At 32.4% G+C, this 22719-nt stretch overlaps 2 protein-coding genes across 2 annotated transcripts; both read left to right on the top strand.

Annotated features, from left to right (window-relative positions):
* Positions 1-3840: 3840 nt before the first annotated feature.
* LOC134726707 (arylsulfatase J-like) lies at positions 3841-16900 on the top strand. Its single transcript, XM_063591123.1, has 11 exons — positions 3841-4041; positions 6555-6617; positions 7621-7732; positions 8509-8560; positions 9834-9937; positions 11239-11345; positions 11656-11720; positions 13042-13146; positions 14280-14343; positions 15382-15479; positions 16757-16900. Exons 1-11 carry the CDS (start codon positions 3981-3983, stop codon positions 16898-16900), a joined length of 975 nt encoding a protein of 324 aa, XP_063447193.1. The 5' UTR covers positions 3841-3980.
* Positions 16901-17333: 433 nt separating this feature from the next.
* On the top strand, positions 17334-21175 carry LOC134727287 (arylsulfatase I-like). The gene is made up of 4 exons (XM_063591666.1): positions 17334-17408; positions 18308-18440; positions 19885-20012; positions 20945-21175. Exons 1-4 carry the CDS (start codon positions 17351-17353, stop codon positions 21118-21120), a joined length of 495 nt encoding a protein of 164 aa, XP_063447736.1. The 5' UTR covers positions 17334-17350; the 3' UTR covers positions 21121-21175.
* Positions 21176-22719: the final 1544 nt, after the last annotated feature.

Genomic DNA, 22719 nt, shown 5'->3' on the forward strand with positions numbered 1-22719 from the left:
GGCTCACACCGAACAACAAGCTATAAAGGGCCCCAAAATTACAAGTGTAAAACCATTCAAACGGGAAAACCAACGGTCTAATCTATATAAACAAAACGAGAAACGAGAAACACGTATATATTACATAAACAAACGACAACTACTGTACATGAGATTCCTGACTTAGGACAGGTGCAAACATTTGCAGCGGGATTAAACGTTTTAATGGGCCCAAACCTTCTCCCTTTTTCTGAAACAATAGCATAACATCACAACATAGAAAAACATACGATAAAATATCAATTGGCAGACTTAACTCAATCAAAAAATATTTGTACGTTTATAGGGGAAACGTAACTATTTAATATAGACTATACAATACATACATTTTCTAAATTTACCACTTTTTATAAATAAAACCAGAATAAAACAGGTAGGTGTGATGTGAGTACTGTATTATTCTGTTTCACAAATTGAAGCCAAATAGTATCATGGCCAAGTTCCAACGAAGCTTGCTTATGTCATCAATGCCCATCGGCATTTTACAACAAATTTATGATTTTTTTCAATTCTTTTATAATAATTCTCTAGAAAATATTTCAATAGGTTTCAAAATTTATACTGTAAAAATACACACTACAGTTATCTTTAGATAAATAAATAAATATATTGTACCTTTAAGGGGCACAAGCTACGAGATATATGAAAAATCTAAAACATTATTGTTTTTGCTCGATAATTAATGAAATGCAAATAGTAAAATAATAATTCGCTTTTAGCAGCCAGTATTGTTCAATTTTGTCAAAATAAGCCAGAAAACATTGATTATGAATAATCATTTTTAAGTTAATAATTTGACCTCATTGAATCCGTATTCATGTGAATTTCAATTTAACCCATTTAGCTTCAGATGGATAACACATGATTTGTTTGTGTAAAATTATTTAAAGGAAATTAATGTCAACATAAAAAGAGAAACAAGGGTAAAATTTGATTGACTGGTTCGATCAACAAAACATCATTCTAATACAGGTAAAAACGATGATAAACGTTAATTTTCATCTATAATATGAAATTAAATAGACCTAGAATAATCCAACAGCAAATAAATATATTTATATCTATATTGATGTTTACATCGCTTATATGGTCATCGGATGACACTGGAGGTCAACATGATAATCAATCAGATGACGTCTAAACTAAAATACATACGAAATGAAACTAAGTATTTTCATGCCAGTGCCCGGTTAATTGTTAATTTTAGACTTTTAATATTTTACATTGTTATAAATCAGATATGAGAATTTGAATAAAATCGGTGAACATGAATTTGACAGTTAGTTCCCCCTTTAATCACAGCAATCCTAAGTTGATTTCCTTCACCTGCCTTGTTATACAAAAGGCCAACCTAATGCTTGGAAAATTTGATATTTCCATATAAAATATAATAAGCCACATAATCGTTTAGCAAGCACAATAAAAACGATACTATACGATCTGAATATAAATCTATGAAAACGTGAAAAGTAAAATCACAAAAATACTGAACTTAGAGGAAAATCAATTCGGAAAGTCCATAATCACATGGCAAAATCAAATAACAAAACGCTTCAAAAACGAATGAATTTGTTTAAACACCTCTGTTTTACAAACACAATAGATTTCTTCTCTCATTTCATTGTTTATAAAAAGTAGGCCACTTTGGACGTTGTATATACCATTCTTTCATAATGGTTTTCGTTGTAAAATATTTGAAAACGTCGTAATTAGTCTAACGTCGTCTACGTTGAAAATTTGTTTTAAAATGTTTACGACAATTTCATGTGATTTAAGAGTTAATGTAATTATTTTTACAAGAATTGAAGAAAATAAATTATATTTTGTATAGTCCATGTTTTTTCAATCCAAGGTTAAAATAAATTAATGTAAATATATGGAAATGTTTATTTATGAAAATATGTGACTTTTTACATGACTTTTTACATGAGTTTAAATTCATTTGAATCTCGCGTTAATTTAAACCTCTCACGATTCTCACGTAAATTAAGTTCATATGATTGTACATGCATCTTATTTAAAAAGTAAATAAAAAACCCACTAAAATCCAACGAAATTCAAAACGGAAAGTCCTTAGTTAAAAAGCTAGAAACAAAGGCTCCAACACATCAAATAAATGAATAACAACTATCAGATTTTGTACAAGAATTTTCTGCGAGTAGAAAATGGTGGATTGATCATGGTTTTATAAGTAGTTTAACCTCTTACTTGTATGACAGACGCATACAATTCCACAATATTGAGAACAAAAATGAAATAACATGTAAAGTTTCAAGTTTAATCAAAATCATGTAAGATAAATAACCCATTTGTTAATTTTTTTTTCGTGTATAAGCTCATTTGAGATGAATGCGTAAGGTAAAACTTTGGACATAAATTTCATGTGAGATTCATGTCTAATTCACGTTAGCAAAGTTTGCCCGTCAAATGTATCCTGATCCTAAAATGCAGCTACACTCTTGCTTTACTCTCAAGGACGCATACTACGACATATGCAATGTATATTATTTTGCAAATAATTTTGTTATTTTTAATAGTTAACGACAATAATTAAGGATGCAATATTGGACAGAAATCTCAGCAATTTTCATTTGATTTGATTTTCATCGTAAATGAGGTTAAGATTTGAGAGAGTAGGTGTTTAGTTTGTTTAATAAGACAATGTGGTCTTGTGCATACTCATCATGGCATCATGTGGTGTCTGATTTTCATCGTAACTGAGGTTAGGATTTGACAGAGTAGGTGTTTAGTTTGTTTAATAAGATAATGTGGTCTTGTGCATACTCATTATGGCATCATGTGGTCTTGTGCATACTCATGGCATCATGGGGTGTCGAGCAATTTTGTACCGTTTGTCCATCAATCAAATTTGTGAAAAAGAACTCCTGTCAAGTGCTTGTCTATTTTTCTTTCAAATTGCAAAAGAGATTATATCATATGTGTTATAGGAGTTGATGCACTTTAAGGTTAGTTTTTGTTCCTTTATAATTTTTCAAGCTCTTCATTTTTTAAATTTGATTTAGATTTTCATATATTCGAGCATCAATGCAGACACATCAATTGTTGAATTGCCTTCTTGTGCATTAAAATTTATTTCAAAAATGGTATTGAGTTGTCTACAAGCGAATCTCTCGTGCAATAATAAAATTCTATAATGTTATGTCACGTCGTCATGTTGAAAAGCCGTTAGATTATGATTTTTCAATTACGTCGTGATCACAGTTTATATAATACATCAAACCAAAAGAGAATAGTCCAATTATTTATTTTCAAAATAAGAAAACTAAAATGCATGTACGAGATTAGTTTTAATCCCGCTGCATATGTGTGCACACTGATGTACAGTAGTTGTCGTCTGTTTATGTAGTTCATACGTGTTTCTCGTTACTCGTTTTTATATAGATTAGACCGTTGGTTTTTCCGTTTCAATGGTTTTACATTATTATTTTTGGGGCCCTTTATAGCATGCTGTTCGATGTGAGTCAAGGCTCCGTGTTGAATGCCTTACCTTGACCTATAATGGTTTACTTTTATAAATTGTTATTTGGATGGAGAGTTGTCTCATTGGCACTCATACCTATATCTTCCTATATCTATATGAGAAACACATTTTTTTTAATAAAACGCAAAATCTATGCATTTGTTTCGGAGACATGGAGATTTTAAATTGATGTTATATACGGACGTCTTATTTTATTTTACAGCAATTTTTGAGTAGATACAATACTTTTAACAAAATTCACATCAAATGTATTTTGTCGGCCTTTTATTTCAAGGTTAACATGTTGTTTATGTATATGTTGATGAAGGTCTGTGGCAAGGTCTTTTTTGGTGTATATTGACAATAATTCATGAACATAGGTGCAACATGCGACAGATGGCCTGAACATTCTTTCATAAATAACTTGCATTTGTATAATAATTCGCAACAATAAAGAAGGATGCTGTATTGGAAAGAAATCTTAGCCGTTTTGCTTTGCTATCAGCTGAATTACGCTGAAGGTAAGATTTTCTTGATAAGAAGTGTTTGTTTCATAAAACAATTTCCTCATGTATTCCTGATGCATTATCATTTAGAGCATGTTGTGGTGTTCGCTTCTGGTAAATTTTGTGTCGTTTGTGAATTCATCAAATTTGTGAAAGTGAAATTCTCTCAAGTGTGTATTCGAAATTGTATTTAAAAGATTAGAATATCGAAAAACTTTTTGAACGTCAGTGTGTTTCTGTTGCTAAATTATAGACTATTGTATTAACCTCATGTACTCAGTCAGATGTTTTTGGTGATACTATGCATTTTTGTTAGCTCTTGGCGAGTTTTAAAACTATAGTCGCCGTCAGCTGAAATTCGTAGCGGTTATCCATTAAAATAATCTAAACTATCAACCACGTTCACTCGAGATATAGTTTTTCACATTCCATTCATAAATCGCAAAAAGAAAAACCACCACTGACCTACCTTTTAAGTGATTGCACTGTGATAATCCTGACCTTCACATTTTCCAAGACTATTTTCAATGGTGGAATCCGCCATTGTTTTTTCCGGAAGTGTTCCCCTGGAGTTCAATTTCATAACATTTGCATAAAGCGCGGGAAACCGTATCACATCAATGAAAAGAACATTTCAGGAAACTGCGTAAATGACGAATTTCACATGTAAACAAATGATCCTCATAGAAACGAAGATGGCGGAATTACAATGGAAAACATTCTGGAAAATGTGAAGGTCAGGATTATTACAGTGCGATCACTTAAAAGGTAGGTCAGTAGTGGTTTTTCTTTTTGCGATTTATGAATGGAATGAGAAAAACTATATCTCGAGAGAACGCGGTTGATAGTTTAGATTATTTTTACTGATAACCGCTACGAATTTTAGCTGACGGCGACTTTAGTGCTTTCAGAAAGCAATCATTTTTCTCGTTGTTGACTTTCTTAGGATATAACAATCTTTCGTAATGTCATATTTCTCTTTATATAAAACAACAATTAATGACTAATTTCGTCTAAATTTGGCAAAAAGAGTATAAATAGTTATCAAAAGTACCAGGATTATAATTTTTATACTAATGAGGTATCTAAATACGCTTTTATGGGCAATAATCAATACAATTTAAAGAGGTGTATCAATGTAAGATTTTAAATTAAAGATTATAGATAAATATTCAATATTATAATGATCTATAATGAAACTGAAGATTACATTTTTACTTTTAAAATGCATGCACAAAATTGAAAGCAAATGTTTGTAAAAAGTAAAATTTCATTTACCACAATCGTTTACGGATCTCACTTCTAAAAATGTCATACGAAGGATCTTTTGATGAAATACACAACTAAAAAATAAAATACAATTATCAGAAAAAAAGTATAAATAATAAAATTGAGAATAAAAAAATGAAAAATATGTCAAAGAGACAACAACCCGACTACAGACAAGAAAACAGCCGAAGTCCACAAATGTGTTTCCAAAGCAGTAAGAAAACCAAAGCAGTAAGAAAAACACGATAACGGAGGCGGACCTCAGCTGTCATCTACATTACCTGACCTCGGACACTCAATCAAAAGCGGCGGGGATTAATAATATTATTCAAACTCTCAACCCCCCCTTTACCTCTCGCCTATGAAGAATAAAAACACACAACAATACACATATTAAAACTCATTTTAACAAAGGTCTGAGTATACTGTCGGAATAGGCAACAGAAGAAGCAAAATGACAATGATACATACATTAACAAATGGTTACTAGACGTTACTGACATGCCAGCTCCAGGGGTTGAAGTCAGAAAACTTTGCTCAGTGCTTGGAGCACAAAAATCATCTTGGAAACATGAAATCCCGCATTTTGATTGGTTAATTTTCGAGTACGAGTACAAAAAACTGACTCGAAAGTTTTATTACCGCAACGCCTGACCTTAGACTGATTGAAATGCTCTATTGGTGAAGAAAAGTTGGCACTGTTACCAACCTGCCTATACGTGTTTCTGGTTAAGGTTAGAATGAATCGTGTGACGTACAAATATAAAACTATCTTATTCGAGTTCGTTTTAAAAATACATATCGCTATTTAATGCATAGATGCTCTTACTTTTAAACACGAGGCAAATACATCAACAGGAAAACGTACATATTAAGTAAAAGAGACAACAGTAGTGTATCGCTGTTCAATAGTCATAAACCGATTACTCAACAATTCATCTGGGTTCCTTCCAAACCTTAACCAAAAGACACACATCAACAATAAAAGAAAAACAACGGAACAGCAGAAAAAACAAACGCCAACATTTATAGAAACGGAGAACTTGAAAACAGCTGCCATATTTACGAGTTGGAACAGGACATTTTAAGAAAAAAACTGGTGGGTTGAATTTGGTGTTATTTTCAAAGTGTCGATTTGCTAGATAAATTTAATGCGATCCCTCCGTTTTTTATCTTTTTATATTCATTTGTCAATTCATTGGAATTGAACATCGGTAAACAGGTGTTGCCTTAACTTTAATAACGGATGTTATCTTTAGGCTACTGCAAAAGAAAGGCCAATAGAAGACCGCATATTGTACTAGTCGTTTCTGATGATCAAGGTTAGTCATATAACAATATTTCCAACTTACATGCATATTCAATAAAATTAAATAAAAAAGGAAGATTTGGCATCCTTGCCAATGAGACAACTCTTCACAGACACTTAATGACACAGAAATTAACATCTGAAGATCACACAATGGTCTTCAACAAAGAACAAATACCATGTGCTATACAAACTGTGCTAAAATTATATGATAATAGATGTGAGCAAAGGTATGTATTACAATATGTCAAGCTGTTATTCCAGAAACACCATAAACAATGCCTAAAATAGGGGGTTGAACCTCGTTTGTTGCATGCCAAACCTCCCGCTTTAATGGCAATGTTAAATATAACATTGAAATGACAACATTACTTGACAGGACTACACTACAAATAAATGGGAGAAACACACGAATAATAGCTAACAAAAGTTAACAGGTTTAAAATTTAATACGCCAGACGTGCGTTTCGTCCACTTTAATGATAACCGCTGACAGAGGGGTCTACTAATAATGATAATCGCTGATAGAGGGGTCTGATTTGTGGGTGGCATAAAGAGGGGTGTAATTTCGTTTGTACCAACGTGAAATAAGGTTGTCCGGTACCCAATCAGGTTTGAGCTAGTTGTACGTGCAGAAAACACCGCTACATTTTGAGTCAATTCTAGACATAATCAATCTTCTTTTAAATATGTCTGTCTCTAGCATCATTAAAGAGTCTTAACTATCGAAATGTGTTTTTAATGCAGTAAAAGCTAATACTGTTGATGCTTTTGCATTCCTTTCGACAAAAATCTACTACATTACGATTAGTTAAACTATATTTGTTTTGTTATTGCCTTGTTAGTTTCATTACTCACAGTAAAGAGGTATAACTTTCAGAATTTGCTTGCTCAACTCTCCTCTTAATATATTCTGTTTTCATGTTACATGTGTACATTAGAATATTGTAAATTTGTTTTATATAATGAAAACAGTCACGATAATCCTAATGTTACTTTGCTTTTTATTCATTTAGGTTGGAATGATGTCAGCTGGCACAACCCTGAAGTTTTAACTCCAAATATGGACAAACTTGCAAAACGAGGTGTTAGACTAGAAAATCATTATGTACATCCACAGTGTACACCGTAAGTATACACCAATAAAAACAGACCTTGTCAAATATGATTAGGCATAATTGTAAAACAAATACAAACAAATTGCTTTGTTAATTATATGACATCCGAAGCGAATTTTTCATTTTTTAATCTGCCAGCGGAACAAAAGGATTATCTTATTCCTTCATATACATAAATTCAATATTCGGACGAAAAGGTCCGAAAATCTGTCTGTGTGAGTCACATTATCTTAATCAGACGATAGTATTGCAGATCTCAGTTTTTGGAGTCACATTTTCTGACGATACGATCTGCGATCTCTTCTATAAGGATAAATCTTTCCACTTTCCAATGATATGATCAAAGATCTCTTCTGTGTGGAGTCAATCTCTCTATTGTCTGACGATCAGAAATTTTGTCAAATTATGGAGTAGTTATACTATTCACATTCTGATAATTAAAAGTTGTTGGTTTTAATATGAGTTTTATGGTTCCATACGGATCCATAGAGGGTATGACAATCCATATTATTGTCACCCTCTATAGGTTCGTAAGTGGTCAGGAGTGAAACGAATAACGAATGCATCGCACGCAGGACTTTTCATGAAACGTTTTGTAGAAAAAAAAAACAATGAAATACAACAACATGACTTGATGACGTCAACATTAAATATGTTAACCCCAAACGGATCCATATGGAATCAGCACGTGAAATAAATGACGTCATTTAACCATTCAAATTGTAATATATGCAATCAACATATTACTAATACCTTGACTAATTTTTGATAAATTTATTGCAACAGATCCCGTGGTGCAATTCTAACAGGAAAGTACTCACACAGACTTGGATTACAGGTATTTTGACAAGTTAGCTTCGAAGATTGTTAATGAATACACGAAATTTGTTTTTAAAGGATGTTCCCACATCTTGTTTTTGATGTTTTGTCAGATATTCGGAATTCGGTTTATGATGATTTTGTTGTGAGGATAGATGGAAGACGTACATTGGATGTGAATCATTTTTTATGAAAGTTAAGATTATTACTTTCCAAAATCATTTGTCATACCATTCATAATACCAAATACACTATACAGACTAATAGGAGTGTATCTTTAAGATTCACTGCGTTTGGAAAATAAATTTAACAGAGCCACGCACATTGTTTTGTTATGCATTTGTATCTTTAAATAAGAAATGAAACTAATATCCCTTCGTAAATTGTACGGACGCCATCACGAGTGAGTTGACCGTTATGGAATAACCGTTTCAAAAATGATATCGGATATGTTCCTTACGTCGTAACTACAATCCCCTTCCCTTTCATTAATGTGACCTACCGGATTTGTTATAACATAAGCAACACGACAGGTGGAACATATGGAGTAGGATCTGTTTACCCTTCCGGAGCACCTGTGATCACCCCTAGTTTTTGGTGGGGTTCATGTTGCCTTTTCTTTAGTTTCAAATATTGTGTTATGTGTTCTATTGTTTGTCTGATTGTCTTTTTTCTTTTTCAATTTGAGTCAGGCGTTGTCAGTTGATTTTCGACTTGTGATTTCGACTGTCCCTTTGGTATCCCTCGTCCCTCTTTTATATGTTAGACTCTTGTCAATTATCCACTACATGATATGCATTATCAGGACGAAAACATGTAAACTTGACATAAATATTCACCCTACTTTGTTCTAGACCGAGATGCTGAAGCGGATTGATAGAGTGCTAGTTCATAAGATTATAATACACAGGAAGACATGTCACCTTAACCGGATATGTGTTTAAGTCGACCAGTCTTTGCCCTTTTTCTAAATCTGGCATATTTAGTTTAGAGAATCAGCAAATACCAAATTCGCTGGTTAACTCTGTCGGCCCCCACACTCATTGCGAACACAAAACCGCAAACACCGAGGCTTTGTCACTCAATGATCACACAAAGATGTTGTAAATAACACGTAGATCCTTCGATCACATTTTTGTGTTGCTTTGTTACTCTCTCGTAGATATTTACACCCTATGCTGCTGTTTTGTATCTACCTCAAAGCCTTGTTCATTCTATGATCGTATCATAGTGTTGTCCTGTTCCTGTTTCAGAAATATTTACAAATTTGATCATTGTGTTGTTTACTTCAGTTTGCTGCAATTTTCCCAAACGAGGCTAAATTTCTGCAAGCATCTGCTACGTTGCTACCAGAAAAGTTGAAGGAACTTGGATATGTAACACATATGGCAGGGAAGTATGTCATAATCTTGAGATAAAGTAAACAAAAATACATGGTTAATTATCTAGACTTTTATCAATCCTTTAAACGACCATCAACTAAGAGGCAATTGCTTTGATATTTTTATGTTTCAAATATATATAGATTATAACATTGATACCAGTTGATTATCGGATTTATCCAATCGAGTTCGACCCTCGATAGTCCACGCGTAAGTATGTAATAGTCTGTTTCTCTAATGATTAAAAGATAAATGGTTTTTTTTAAACTAATATCCGCTTTGAGCGCCTTCTATTTTCCACAAAATTGTCAGTTACATTAACACCTGTTGAACATTTTTATTGATTCAGTGAGTTGAGAAAGGTTATGACCTTTAAACTCAGCCAATCATATTCCCAGATCACCGTCAATCACACGTTGTTTTTTTTTTTTTATATACAATGGGTTCGGAAAGGGATATATTTCCATAGAGTTAGAGAAACAATTTTGCATTTTCATTTTCAGTTCATAAACTATAACAAATAGGCAGGTTAACTGGGCTTTGGCTGTTTCGTGTAAACTTTCAGGTTGTGATTTCGCCGAACATTTTGCTGTCGTTTGGCTTACCTGATACTTGATCTCAAGTTCACCTAATTAATTTTATTATAAAATATGATTTTTTTTGCATTGTGCATACATTTGTATATTGTTTTAATGAATGGCTATTGTAGGGTTATTATAAATGATAAATGAGACAGAGTGTCTATTTGAACCTTGTTTAGGTTGTTATAAAACAATAAATGGTGTCTTTAAGAGATTTTGGTATACATTAGATATATTTGATAGCCTCTAGATCAATCCGAAATTTTAAAACTTGACATATTATAAACATACAATTTTCAGTATACGATCCTCTCTAAAACATTTTATTAATATGTGTTGTTTGTCCCCTACTACACCGCAAACCCTCTATAAAGGAGTTCTGTATCCATTCCAAATGGTCTGAATATAGGCTTGACAATGGTTGCCTATATCGTCTGTTCTGTAACAATATAAAAAAAAGAAGATGTGGTATGATACAACTCTTTATAAAAGACTAAATGACTCAGAAAAACAACTATATATCACCTTGCAGCCTTCAACAATGAGCAAAGCGAATAATGGTTTACCACAGAACTAATTTCATGCATTGCTATATGCGGTTTATAGGTACACTATTTGATAATGTTATTGTAAGTATCGTATGTTAATTAGTGAAACATAATAAGGCTTGTAGCATAAAACTATATGCCAGTTATTATTTAAAACGATCATATTACATAAAAATCATTTTATAGGTGGCATCTTGGAGATTGTAATAAGAATCTTCTTCCAACCTCAAGAGGGTTTGATTCGTTTACTGGTCTTTTAAGAGGAGCTGAAGATTACTATACAAGACGGACATGTAAGTGAACCTGCAATTTAAACTTTACAATGATAATAACCTCGCCTTCGGGTTATAAGTAATTAAGTCGTACATATACTACACTACCTTGAGCAGCCTTTATATCACATTAATACATGGTTTATTGTATCGAAATTGTCGCTACAGAATGACACATGAAAGACACTGAAAACTAAAGATCGCGCAACACGCACCCACCAAACATTTAGGGTGATCTCAATGGTGAGAAGATCCTCCTCCACATGTTACACCCATCATGTTGCTTATTTAAGTACACACCCGGTAATCAAAATATATAATTCCATTTCAGTTGGTGTTTATGATTTCTGGGAAAATGGGACAGTTTATACGCCACAAGAGGGTTCATATATTACAGTACGTATATTAGAATACTGATAAGATATTTCATTAATTTTCTATACAAGTATTTTTCATCAATTGTACTGTACAAATATATTTTTCCCAATTATACTGTACAAATATTTTTTATCAATTGTACTGTACTGTACTGAATGTTTATCCCTAATATTTTATTAACTGTGCATTTACATTCAGATATCGGTGATCAAATTTATTTGTTCATAGTGTATTAATTTACGTTTTTTGATTGAGTTAAGCCTGCCAATTGATATTTTATCGTATGTTTTTCTATGTTGCGATGTTATGCTATTGTTTCAGAAAAAGGAAGAAGGTTTGGTATCATTAAAACGTTTAATCCCGCTGCAAAAGTTTGCACCTGTCCTAAGTCAGGAATCTGATGTACAGTAGTTGTCGTTTGTTTATGTAATTTATACGTGTTTCTCGTTTCTTTTTTTTATATAAATTAGAATGTTGGTTTTCCCGTTTGAATGGTTTTACACTAGTAATTTTGGGGCCCTTTATAGCTCGTTGTTCGATGTGAGCCAAGGCTCCGTGTTGAAGACCGTACATTGACCTATAATGGTTTACTTTTTTAAAATTGTCTCATTGGCACTCACACCAAATCTTCCTACATCTAAATATGTGGAAGCAAAACACAGGAAAAAACCTTACAATTGATATTCATACATTTATCCACCCTCTTTTTCTTGCTTTTTAACAAATTCGGCTTTGTTTGTGTCATGTATGTGCATATGTATGGGAAAAAGATTTTGATTTCCATTAGTTAAAATGGTGAAAAATGTTTTCTTTGTTGTTGAACCATGGCAACCACCTGCATAAATTTGATAGCGAGAGGTAGTTAAAATGTCCCAAATGTTCCCATAAGTTGGTCAAAAGTAAGATTTCAATCTATAAAAGTTATATCATTTCTTAATCCGTTGACATAAATTTGAGAATTGAAATGGGGAATGTGTCAAAGAGACAACAACCCGACCATAGAACAGACAATAGCAGAAGGTCACCAGCAGATCTTTAATGCAGCGAGAAATTCCCGCAACCGGAGGCGTCCTTCAGCTGGACTCTAGACAAATATACATACTAGTTCAGTGATAATGAACGCCATACTAAACTCCAAAAGTACACAAGAAACTAAAATTAAAAATAATACAAAACTACAATTATGTCAGATTTTAGCAGTATCAATATTATACATAAATATTTTGATATGATCGTCACTGATAAGTCTTATGTAGACGAAACGCGCGTCTGTCGTACTTAATTATAATCCTGGTACTTTTGATAACTAATCAGTACGCATTTCATAATTTTATTTCAGGATTTGTTCACACAACGAGCTGTAGAGATAATAGGAAAAAACAACCCAAAAACGTCGCCATTGTTTTTATACATGCCGTATACAACTCCACACTTTCCTCTCCAAGTATGTACAGTTTAAAAATGATTCAACAAAAGTTGAGATTGTCTTCTGCCATTCATTAAAAAAAATATTGAACAATCGGTTTATAATAAATACATTTATTCATAAAGTCGTGTAAAATGTTATCCATAACGTTTTAACTTTTCTAAATTGTCCGTTTATGAATTCAAATTATACAGAAAGTAAGATATCAACCTCTCAGGACTGACCTAAGACGTAACTTACTATCATATTCATGTCGTTTTTGGTCCTACAGTTCATGTTTGGTACTTTTTTTCCATAGCTTTCAAATATTTTAAAAGATGAAGGTGAAATAGGCTGTTAATTTATTTTTATTGAAGAACTCGTATGGTATGAACGAGTTGTTCTTTAAACTTTTAAACTTTATATAGCTTATTCCAGAGATACGTGTTGAAATTTTAGATTTATGTATATTATCAATATCAAGTCGACAACAATCAACACCACATCATTTATAAATGATTTATGGCTTACTATACGCTTTAGATTTGCCAAGTCGGGAATTAAAATTGCGTATATCTATATCATTTGTTCTCTGATTATTAGTCATCACATTTTGTTTTAATTCAGCGTTTATCGTTTGATGATGTGTACATTTTTTGTTGTTTGTTTTTATTATTTTGTAAAAATTCATACCGTTAGTTTTCTTGTTTAAATTGTTTTAAATTTGTCATTTCGGGGTCTTTTATAGATGACTATGCGCTATAAGTTTTACTCATATTTGAAGGCCTTACGGTGACTCATAGTTGAAGGCCTTACGGTGACGTATAGTTGTTAATTTTCTGCGTAATTTGGTCTGTTATTGAGAATTGTCTCACCTATATATGAGGGTGTAAAAAGAGATAAGAATACAAAGAAATAATGATAGCAGGTTCTGAAAAAAGAAAATGACGACTAATTGGAAAATATGTGATCTAAAAATCAAGAATCTGGGACCAAACCGCACACATTACATCATTCACAAATATTTTATAAAAAGCTTTCTCAACAAACATTATCAATCAGTTTGTATTATTTATAATAATAAGTGAAATATACATAGCCTTATTCTTGTTAACTCATAGTAGATACGAGAATGAATAACAATTGGCAGCTTTTGTTTTGACTTTATTTAGGTACCAAAAAGGTTCAAAGACATGTATCCGAACGTAAAAAATCCTGCAAGACGAGCATATCTAGGTATGTATTCACGTAAGGGATGTGAACAAATTGTCCATTTTGAATTGTTCTAGTCTCAGGTTATTTTTGTCACAGAAGAAAAGAAAGAGACATACAATTAACGATTTTTTTTAGCAAATTTTACATCTTAATTTGTCGGAAAGAATTGAATTGAATTAAAAAAAGTAGGAAAACAAATGATTTTTTTACAAAAGATTTCCTTGAAAAAAGTTCTTTTTCCTAGAAACAATTGATTTTACTTTCTCTAAATATGTTCGAAAATATTGTTTGTCTCGAGTTGGTATAACTAAATTTTTCATATTTTTTGTTGTGTATGTACTGATTGTCAGTCATGGATGGAAACACCATATCCTCTCTCTGTCTATCGTAATATATGTTATTGGCAAACACTGTCAGTACCTATGCAAATATCATTACCCATGGCTTTAGTATGAGAAATAAGCAAATTGATACACATTGCTATTGTATTTAACAGCTAAAAGGTTATAAAAGGTACCAGGCTTATAATTTGTAACACCACACCCGTGTTTCGCCTACATAAGACTCATCTGTGACGCTCGGATAAAAAAAGTTAGAAGGCCAAACAAGTATAAGGTTTAAAAGCATTTAAGACCCAAAATTCCAAAAAGGTTGTGTTAAATACGGCTTAGGTAATCTATGCCTGGTATAAACAAAATCCTTAGTATTTCGAATCATTTACACTTTTGCAAGCGGTACGTTTATTCAAAATGACCACATAATTGATATTCTTGTCAACACCGAAGTGCTGACTACTGGGCTGGTGATACATTCGTGGGAAAGTTTACTTGGCACAACGTATTTGGCACAACTTTTTGGAATTTTGGGTCCTCAATGCTCTTCACCTTTGTAATTATTTGGCTTTTTGAACTATTTTGATCTGAGCGTCACTGATGAGTCTTATGTAGACGAAACGCGCGTCTGGCGTATGAAATTATAATCCTGGTACGTTTGATAACTATTTACTGATATATCTACTACTAAATGTCTTATATATTTAAATAATGTTACCATTTTTAGGTATGGTGTCTTCCCTGGACGAAGGTGTAGGTACTATTGCAGATGCTTTAGAGAAAAGTGGCCACATGGATAACACAGTCTTTATTTTCCTAAGTGACGTATGTTTTTATTTTCATACCGAAAAATTAATTGTTAGAAATTCCAAAAAAATGTGTGTTAGCTTACACATACCTAGTGATGGAAAATAAGATATAAATTGAAAGAGATGAAACTATTTCTTAATGAAATCCATACTACAGTTTCTTAATTTGTTTCATTATAATTGAACTGTTTACCAAACTTTATATAGATTAGACCGTTGGTTTTCCCGTTTGAATGGTTTTACACTAGTAATTTTGGGGCCCTTTATAGCTTGTTGTTCGGTGTGAGCCAAGGCTCCGTGTTGAAGGCCGTACTTTAACCTATAATGGTTTAATTTTTAAATTGTTATTTGGATGGAGAGTTGTCTCATTGGCACTCACACCACATCTTCCTATATCTATTTAAAATTGAGAATGGAAATGGGGAATGTATCAAAGAGACAACAACCCGACCATAGAAAAAAACAACAACAGCAGGTCACCAACAGGTCTTCAATGTAACGAGAAATTTCCGCACCTGGAGGCGTCCTTCAGCTGGCCCCTAAATAAATATATACTAGTTCAGTAATAATGAACGCCATACTAATTTCCAAATTGTACAAAAGAAACTACAATTAAAATAATACAAGACTAACTAAGACCAGAGGCTCCTGACTTGAGCAGGCGCAACAATGCGGCGGGGTTGAACATGTTTAAAAAATCTCAACCCTCCCCCTATACCTCTAGCCAATGTAAAAAAAAAAAAACGCATAACAATACGTACATCTAAAATTCAATTCAAGAGAAGTCCGAGTCTGATGTCAGAAGATGTAACCAAAGAAAATAAACAAAATGACAATTATACATAAATAACAACAGACTACTAGCAGTTAACTGACATGCCAGCTCAAGACTTCAATTAAACTGATTGAAAGATTATGATTTCATCATATGAATATCAGGCACAACCCTTCCCGTTAGGGGTTTCGTATCATACCATCATAACATATATGAGAAGAACATAACCAGTGTCATGCCAACAACTGGTTTTGGAATAAATGTGTTTAGTTCCGATGCAAAGACTTTTGAAATCTACTGCTTTCTACCTCGAGAATCGATATCTTAACTGGTGGAACTTTTAGTAATGTTTCGTCTAATGCGTTTCAACTTCATCCTTTAAAAAAAAATAAAAAATATTCGAGCGTCACTTATGAATCTTTTGAAGACGAAACGCGCGTCTGTCGCAAGTTTAAAATTTAAATCCCGGTATCTATGGTGAGTTTTACGATATTATTACATTAACATTCCTTTTACAGAATGGAGGTGACCCTAATTTTGGTGGAAGTAACTTACCACTCAGAGGAAATAAAGGAAGTTTGTGGGAAGGAGGGTCAAGGTCAATAGGATTTATATATAGTCCTAGGTTTTTAAATCATAGAGGTTGTCTTCACAAAGGGTAAGAACATAATTATTGTACTTTTTAAAACATCTCACAAAATAATTTTACACCTCTATCATATAGTTTAATCATTTGTGATGAAAATGTATAATATTTTAGTCAATTACTTTAAAAGCACAAAAATAAACTAAAATGTAATAATATCAAAATTAAATTTCCACTTGACAGATAACAGGTATGTTATTATAGATTAGTACACCACCTTTAATTAAAATGAAAAGTCATAGAAATAATCTGAAATGTACGAGAAACAATTCAAAAATAAATCAAAACCCTAATTAAGTCCATAACAGTAAACGTAAAACAGTTATGTCAGTCACAAGGATCTATTTACGATAAAATGTACGATTTTGAATGGATGACGCCAATGAAATCTGCGGGTTAAAACCTAAATTAGTGTCATATTTATATAAAGTGACACACGGTCATTAAGTCAATTTATTTTCATAGAATGATGCATGCTGTAGATTGGTTTCCAACTATTTTAGACATCTCAGGTTTTAACAAAGGTATGTTGTTGATGTGTTTTGGTTTATTTGTGTCATTTTGTTTCTATGTCATTGATGTTGACCACCCTCCATCTCCTTTAATGCTTAAAAGTCTCAAATAACAATCTAATAACATTGAAATGAAACTTGTCGTATTAACAACAACAATTATTTAGTCATAAATCTAACACTTTTAAACTTTCTACAAAGATACAAAATTCTTCATTATCATATCGTAAATTACATCGAAATTTGAATACTCATACATTTTTTTTGTAAAAGAGGGACGAAAGATATCAGAGGGACAATCAAACTCATAAATCGAAAATAAACTAACAACGCCATGGTTAAAAATGAAAAAGACAAAAGACAAACAATTGTATACATGACAAAACATAGAAATTAAACAAGCAACACTAACCCCACCAAAAATTAAGGGTGATCTCAGGTATGCCTTCTGGCAGAGACGAATTCCCAATTATATATATTTCTAGCCAATTGAATCAAAGCATTATTATGAGAAAACTAATCAGAACCGACATTTCTGAAGTTGTCATTTCAACATGTCGAGAATAACGAATAAAAGTATAGCTTCACATTGTGGAATAAAGCAACAACTACAACACTTTTTTATTAGCTAAATTAATTTTGAAAACAACAGCACAATAATAAGTTTAATAACAACAAACAATAAACTACGATAGTATGAATAGTATGTATTATTAAGATTGATTGATTGTTGGTTGCTTTACGCCGCATTAGCACAAAAAAGCTATATCGCGGAGAGTGTATAATTAAGAACATAACCATTTAAAAAAGAAAAAAATGTAATGAATTTCAGAAACAAATGTTAAAAGGAGATACAATGCTGTCTAGATTTTGTCTTTTTCATATTCTGTTATTTTTTTGGACGTTTTCAGACAAAAAGAGAAATAAGTTTTGTAACATTGATGGTGTCAGTCAATGGAAATATATACAGAGGTGTCGAGGATCCGGTAAAAATGAATTTGTGTATCAGATAGATGATTATGTGGCCAAATCTGCAGCAATTAGGTATGCAATTATAAGATATATATTTGCATTAAACAAATGTCTTTATAAGATTTTTCTGCTGTAGACTTCGTTATTATTTTACAAGTTTGGTTTCATTTATCATTTACTGTTTTTACGTACTAGAGAATGCAATAAAAACTTGCTTCAACGTACGGTATAAGAAAAATATTCATTGTCTAAAACATTTTTAAAATCTCACGAGTAAATACTCGCAAATGACATCTTTTCCTCTAGAAAAACAAAGTAATATATAAATAGTACATTCAATAATATCTGAAAAAAATAGTACTTATATTATCAGAGACAAGAAAAATTAAATTGTATGGGTGTGAGGAAGACGGAATAAACAAAAATCATCAGTCGCGGATAAGTTATAAAAGGAGGACAAATAAAGGCAACAGTAGTATACCGCTTGAAATAAACAAAGTTAGCAGCGAATTAAAAGCAAACCAAATATTATTGGTGTATGCAAACACACTTTTATTGATCTACAATCTGTCGATACCTGTGACTTGTCATTGCACAATGTCATGTTTTTTTCTGACTGTTTATGACGTCTTAACACTACATCTATTGGATGCTAGATGTGTATTGATTTATTATTTGGTCCTAGATGCTTGATTTGTTTTTTTATATTTAATTATTTTGAACTAGATGTCAGTAACTTCTTGTACTTTAGATCAGTACTTAGTGTATTTTTGTTGTTGAAGTGTCCAAGTGCCAGGCCATGTATTTCTATTTGAATTCATCTGATTTTTATAGTTCGTTCTTATGTTGTTCTGTTACAAGTTCTCCTAGTTAGGGGAGGGTTTGGACCCCGCAACGTTCTGTATGTATGCGCCTGTCCAAAGGCAGGAGCCAGGAATACATAGGTTGTCGTTTGTTGCTGTGTTATAAATTTCCTTCTTTATTTTTTGTCCATTACTTAGGCCGAAAGTTTTCTCATTTGAATTGTTTTACATTTATCATTTCGTGACCTTTTATAGTTGACTATACGGTATGGTCTTTATTCATTTTTGAAGGCCGTACAGTGACTTATGAATGGTAATGTCTTGTCTCATTGGTAATAATACAACTTAATAATTTTTATAAAGATAGATAAGTCCAAACAAAACTAGGATTTAAACTAAAACCGAGGGGAAAACTTTAATAGAAATCAACGAAACAACATCAAGACTAAACTGCATCAAAACTTAACGCCAACAGACTATTTGATAACAACTGTTAAATTCTTTTTTTTAGAACAGGACTGATACCATTTAACTACGACTTTATTTATAGCAGGTGCCCTTACGAGTTTGTGTTCCTTACTCCACAAGTTGTACAACAAAACTCAAAAGTGTCAGCTTAAATAAAAACCCAAAAGGGTCGTAAAATTAAAATTGCACTTAACAGGAGAAAATATGATTTTAGTAATGGCCTCATGGATGTTTTTGTTTTAAAGAGTTGGAGACTACAAGATGATTGTCGGCGATCCACGTGTTGCTGCTTTCTCATTCTTTCCTAATGGTACAATTTTAATAAAACCAATTGATCCAAACAGCACTGACATACGCTTATTTAATTTAAAGAGTAAGTATTTCAAAGAGAAAATTCTAGTTTACATGGTACTGCTTATGAATGAAAAAAATCGCTCCAGAAACAAATCAAATTATAATAACGTAACGTAACATCTACAAAGTAATCTTCCAGAAACAGAATGTTCTTTAAATAAGCTATCATTGCAATAATAAAATTTGCATGACTTTAATTACTTTCTAACTTAGGCCTTGTTATGCCTTTTGACACACCAGACGAGAATAAATTTCTAGATTTTTCTTGTACTTGTTTCCGTAACTGCATTTTATTATGTTACTTATTCTTTAGTTTTCTATGTTTTTTTTATGTGTACAATTGCTTGTCTGTTTGTCTTTTTAATTTTTAGCCATGGCGTTGTCTGTTTATTTTCGATTTATGAATTTGACTGTCCCTCTGGTAGCTTTCGTCCCTCTTTTTTTATGGGACGGGATAATTGGTTTAAGATCAACCCCAAATCTGGTGAGCCATTGCATTAGTATAAATGTTCTAGTTCTCTCAATCATGTCAAACAAATGCATTTGAGTCATGACATGTCCGGTTTTGTTCGTTTTGTCTCTCTTAGATAGGTTGCCTTGTTGGGTTAATGACTCCTATCTAGCCAAACTATTTACCAATAGCTTCAGCAAAGTCGATAAGTGCTAGGGCATATCCAAATATTGGTAGCCTACACAATAAATCACTAGGCCCCTTGCTTAGAGATCCCCTAGTTTTAATTAGCAGTTCAGACCTCAAAATTTATAAAATAATCATAAAGTGTATAAGGCAATACATTTGTGTGTGTCATATTTTGCCTTTGTTTTAAACGATTTTAAGGGGGAAATGCATTACACCATTGTTTAAATGCTTTCGTTAATTCAGAGATTTCTTTAACAAAGTGTTACTTTTTTTTGGACCTATTATATACTAGAATTTTCTAATAATTTCAGATGATCCTACCGAGAGTAACAATCTTGCTTCTAGATTACCAAATAAAGTGAAGAAGATGATGATTAGATTGGATGAATTACGGAAGGATAGTTTGCCAACTGTACTTCCTGTGTTCGAAGCGAACGAAATTGGAAGTCCTAATAATATCGTCGGTACCGAATGGTGCTCCGTTTGATTGGAATAAAATTCACTGAATATTCATTCTTATAATTCATGGCTTTTAGCATTTTACACTGGGTAAAATATAACAGATAACAGATTCCAACAAAAGACATTACATTAATAACCAAATGTATAAAAAAAAATGTGTGAGAAATAAAGAAAGACGAATTTCAAAAATAGAGAGTGTTTGACCGGGCTGAAGTACGTTCACTATTCACTATTCACTTTTCACTATTCAAAATTCATGAATAGTGAACTGTGTTTTTTTGCACTATTCACTATTCAAGTTTGTGAAATTGAATAAAGTTAGTATCAACTTGCATATGTAAAAATGAGAAGAAGAAAAAACCGATATGGTATGCTTGCCAATGAGACAACTCTTGACACAGACATTTAAAACAGCTACTCACGTTTGTGAAATTGAATAAATTTAGTATCAACTTGTGTATGTAAAAATGAGAAAAAAAACCAGATATGGTATGCTTGCCAATGAGACAACTCTCTACTAGAGACCAAATGACACAGATATTTAAAACAGCTACTCACCGTACGGCCTTCAACAATGCACACAAAGTCCCTACCGCACAGTCAGCTATGAAAGACTCCGAAATGACAATATAAAAACAATTCAAACGAGAAAACTAACGGCATTATCATTTTATCAAAAGAATGAACAAGAAACAAGTATGTAACACACCAAGAAATGACATTCACTTGGGACAGGCTACACAGGGAATGTGACGGAGTAAAACATGTTAGCGGATCCAAACCCTCCCCTAACCTAGGATAGTGTTATAACAGTACACAATAAGAACCAACTATAATAAAAGTACTGAATTACTGAACATCGGTCGCAAGCACCAGTCTCACATCTCACATGAAAGTGAGGTTAATGTACAAAGAAATATTTATTTTGTACGATACGTTCGTGCGTGAATGATGAATAAACAACCACACCGTAATAACTATTATATTGTAGCAGAGACTTAAGCTTCTTAATATCTTTTATATATATTTCTCTGATTGTAGTGATACAAATCAGTATACTCTGCTCAGACGATAAGGAATGTTATGTTGCACTCGATAATGTCCTCGAATTTATAGATCGGTTACCAGTCAAAAACAAAAGTTACGCAAGTAGAATTCCTGCTGTAGCAATGCATTAGAATGCCCTCATTGTTATCGCGATGTAAGAATCAGTTGTAAAAGGCTTCACTCATCAGATAGATTTAAGGAGAAATACATACAACAAAAACACAGAGTGAACGTGGCCGGGTACTTGTACATCCCAACAAACAACAAAAAGACACTCAGTGCAGATCTGAGTGTGTTCTCCATTACTGACAGCTAGTTCAAAACAAATAACAACTAATAAAAAATGCATCTCAGACTAAATTATCATCATTGCATATCCAACATAGTTAAGAACAGAGAGAAAAAAACATGACATTGTGCAATGCCAAGATACAGGAATCATCAGAGTGTAGAATAGATCAATGGAATTTATTTTACTATTAAAAACAATATTGATCCCAATATAAACAATATTCAAAGAATAAATGACAGGGTTGAATTCGTAACCTTTTAGAATAAGTTTATTTAAAAGATTGTT

Source organism: Mytilus trossulus, chromosome 7 (assembly GCF_036588685.1).
Source record: "Mytilus trossulus isolate FHL-02 chromosome 7, PNRI_Mtr1.1.1.hap1, whole genome shotgun sequence".
In the NCBI taxonomy this organism is placed as follows: Eukaryota; Metazoa; Mollusca; class Bivalvia; order Mytilida; family Mytilidae; genus Mytilus; species Mytilus trossulus.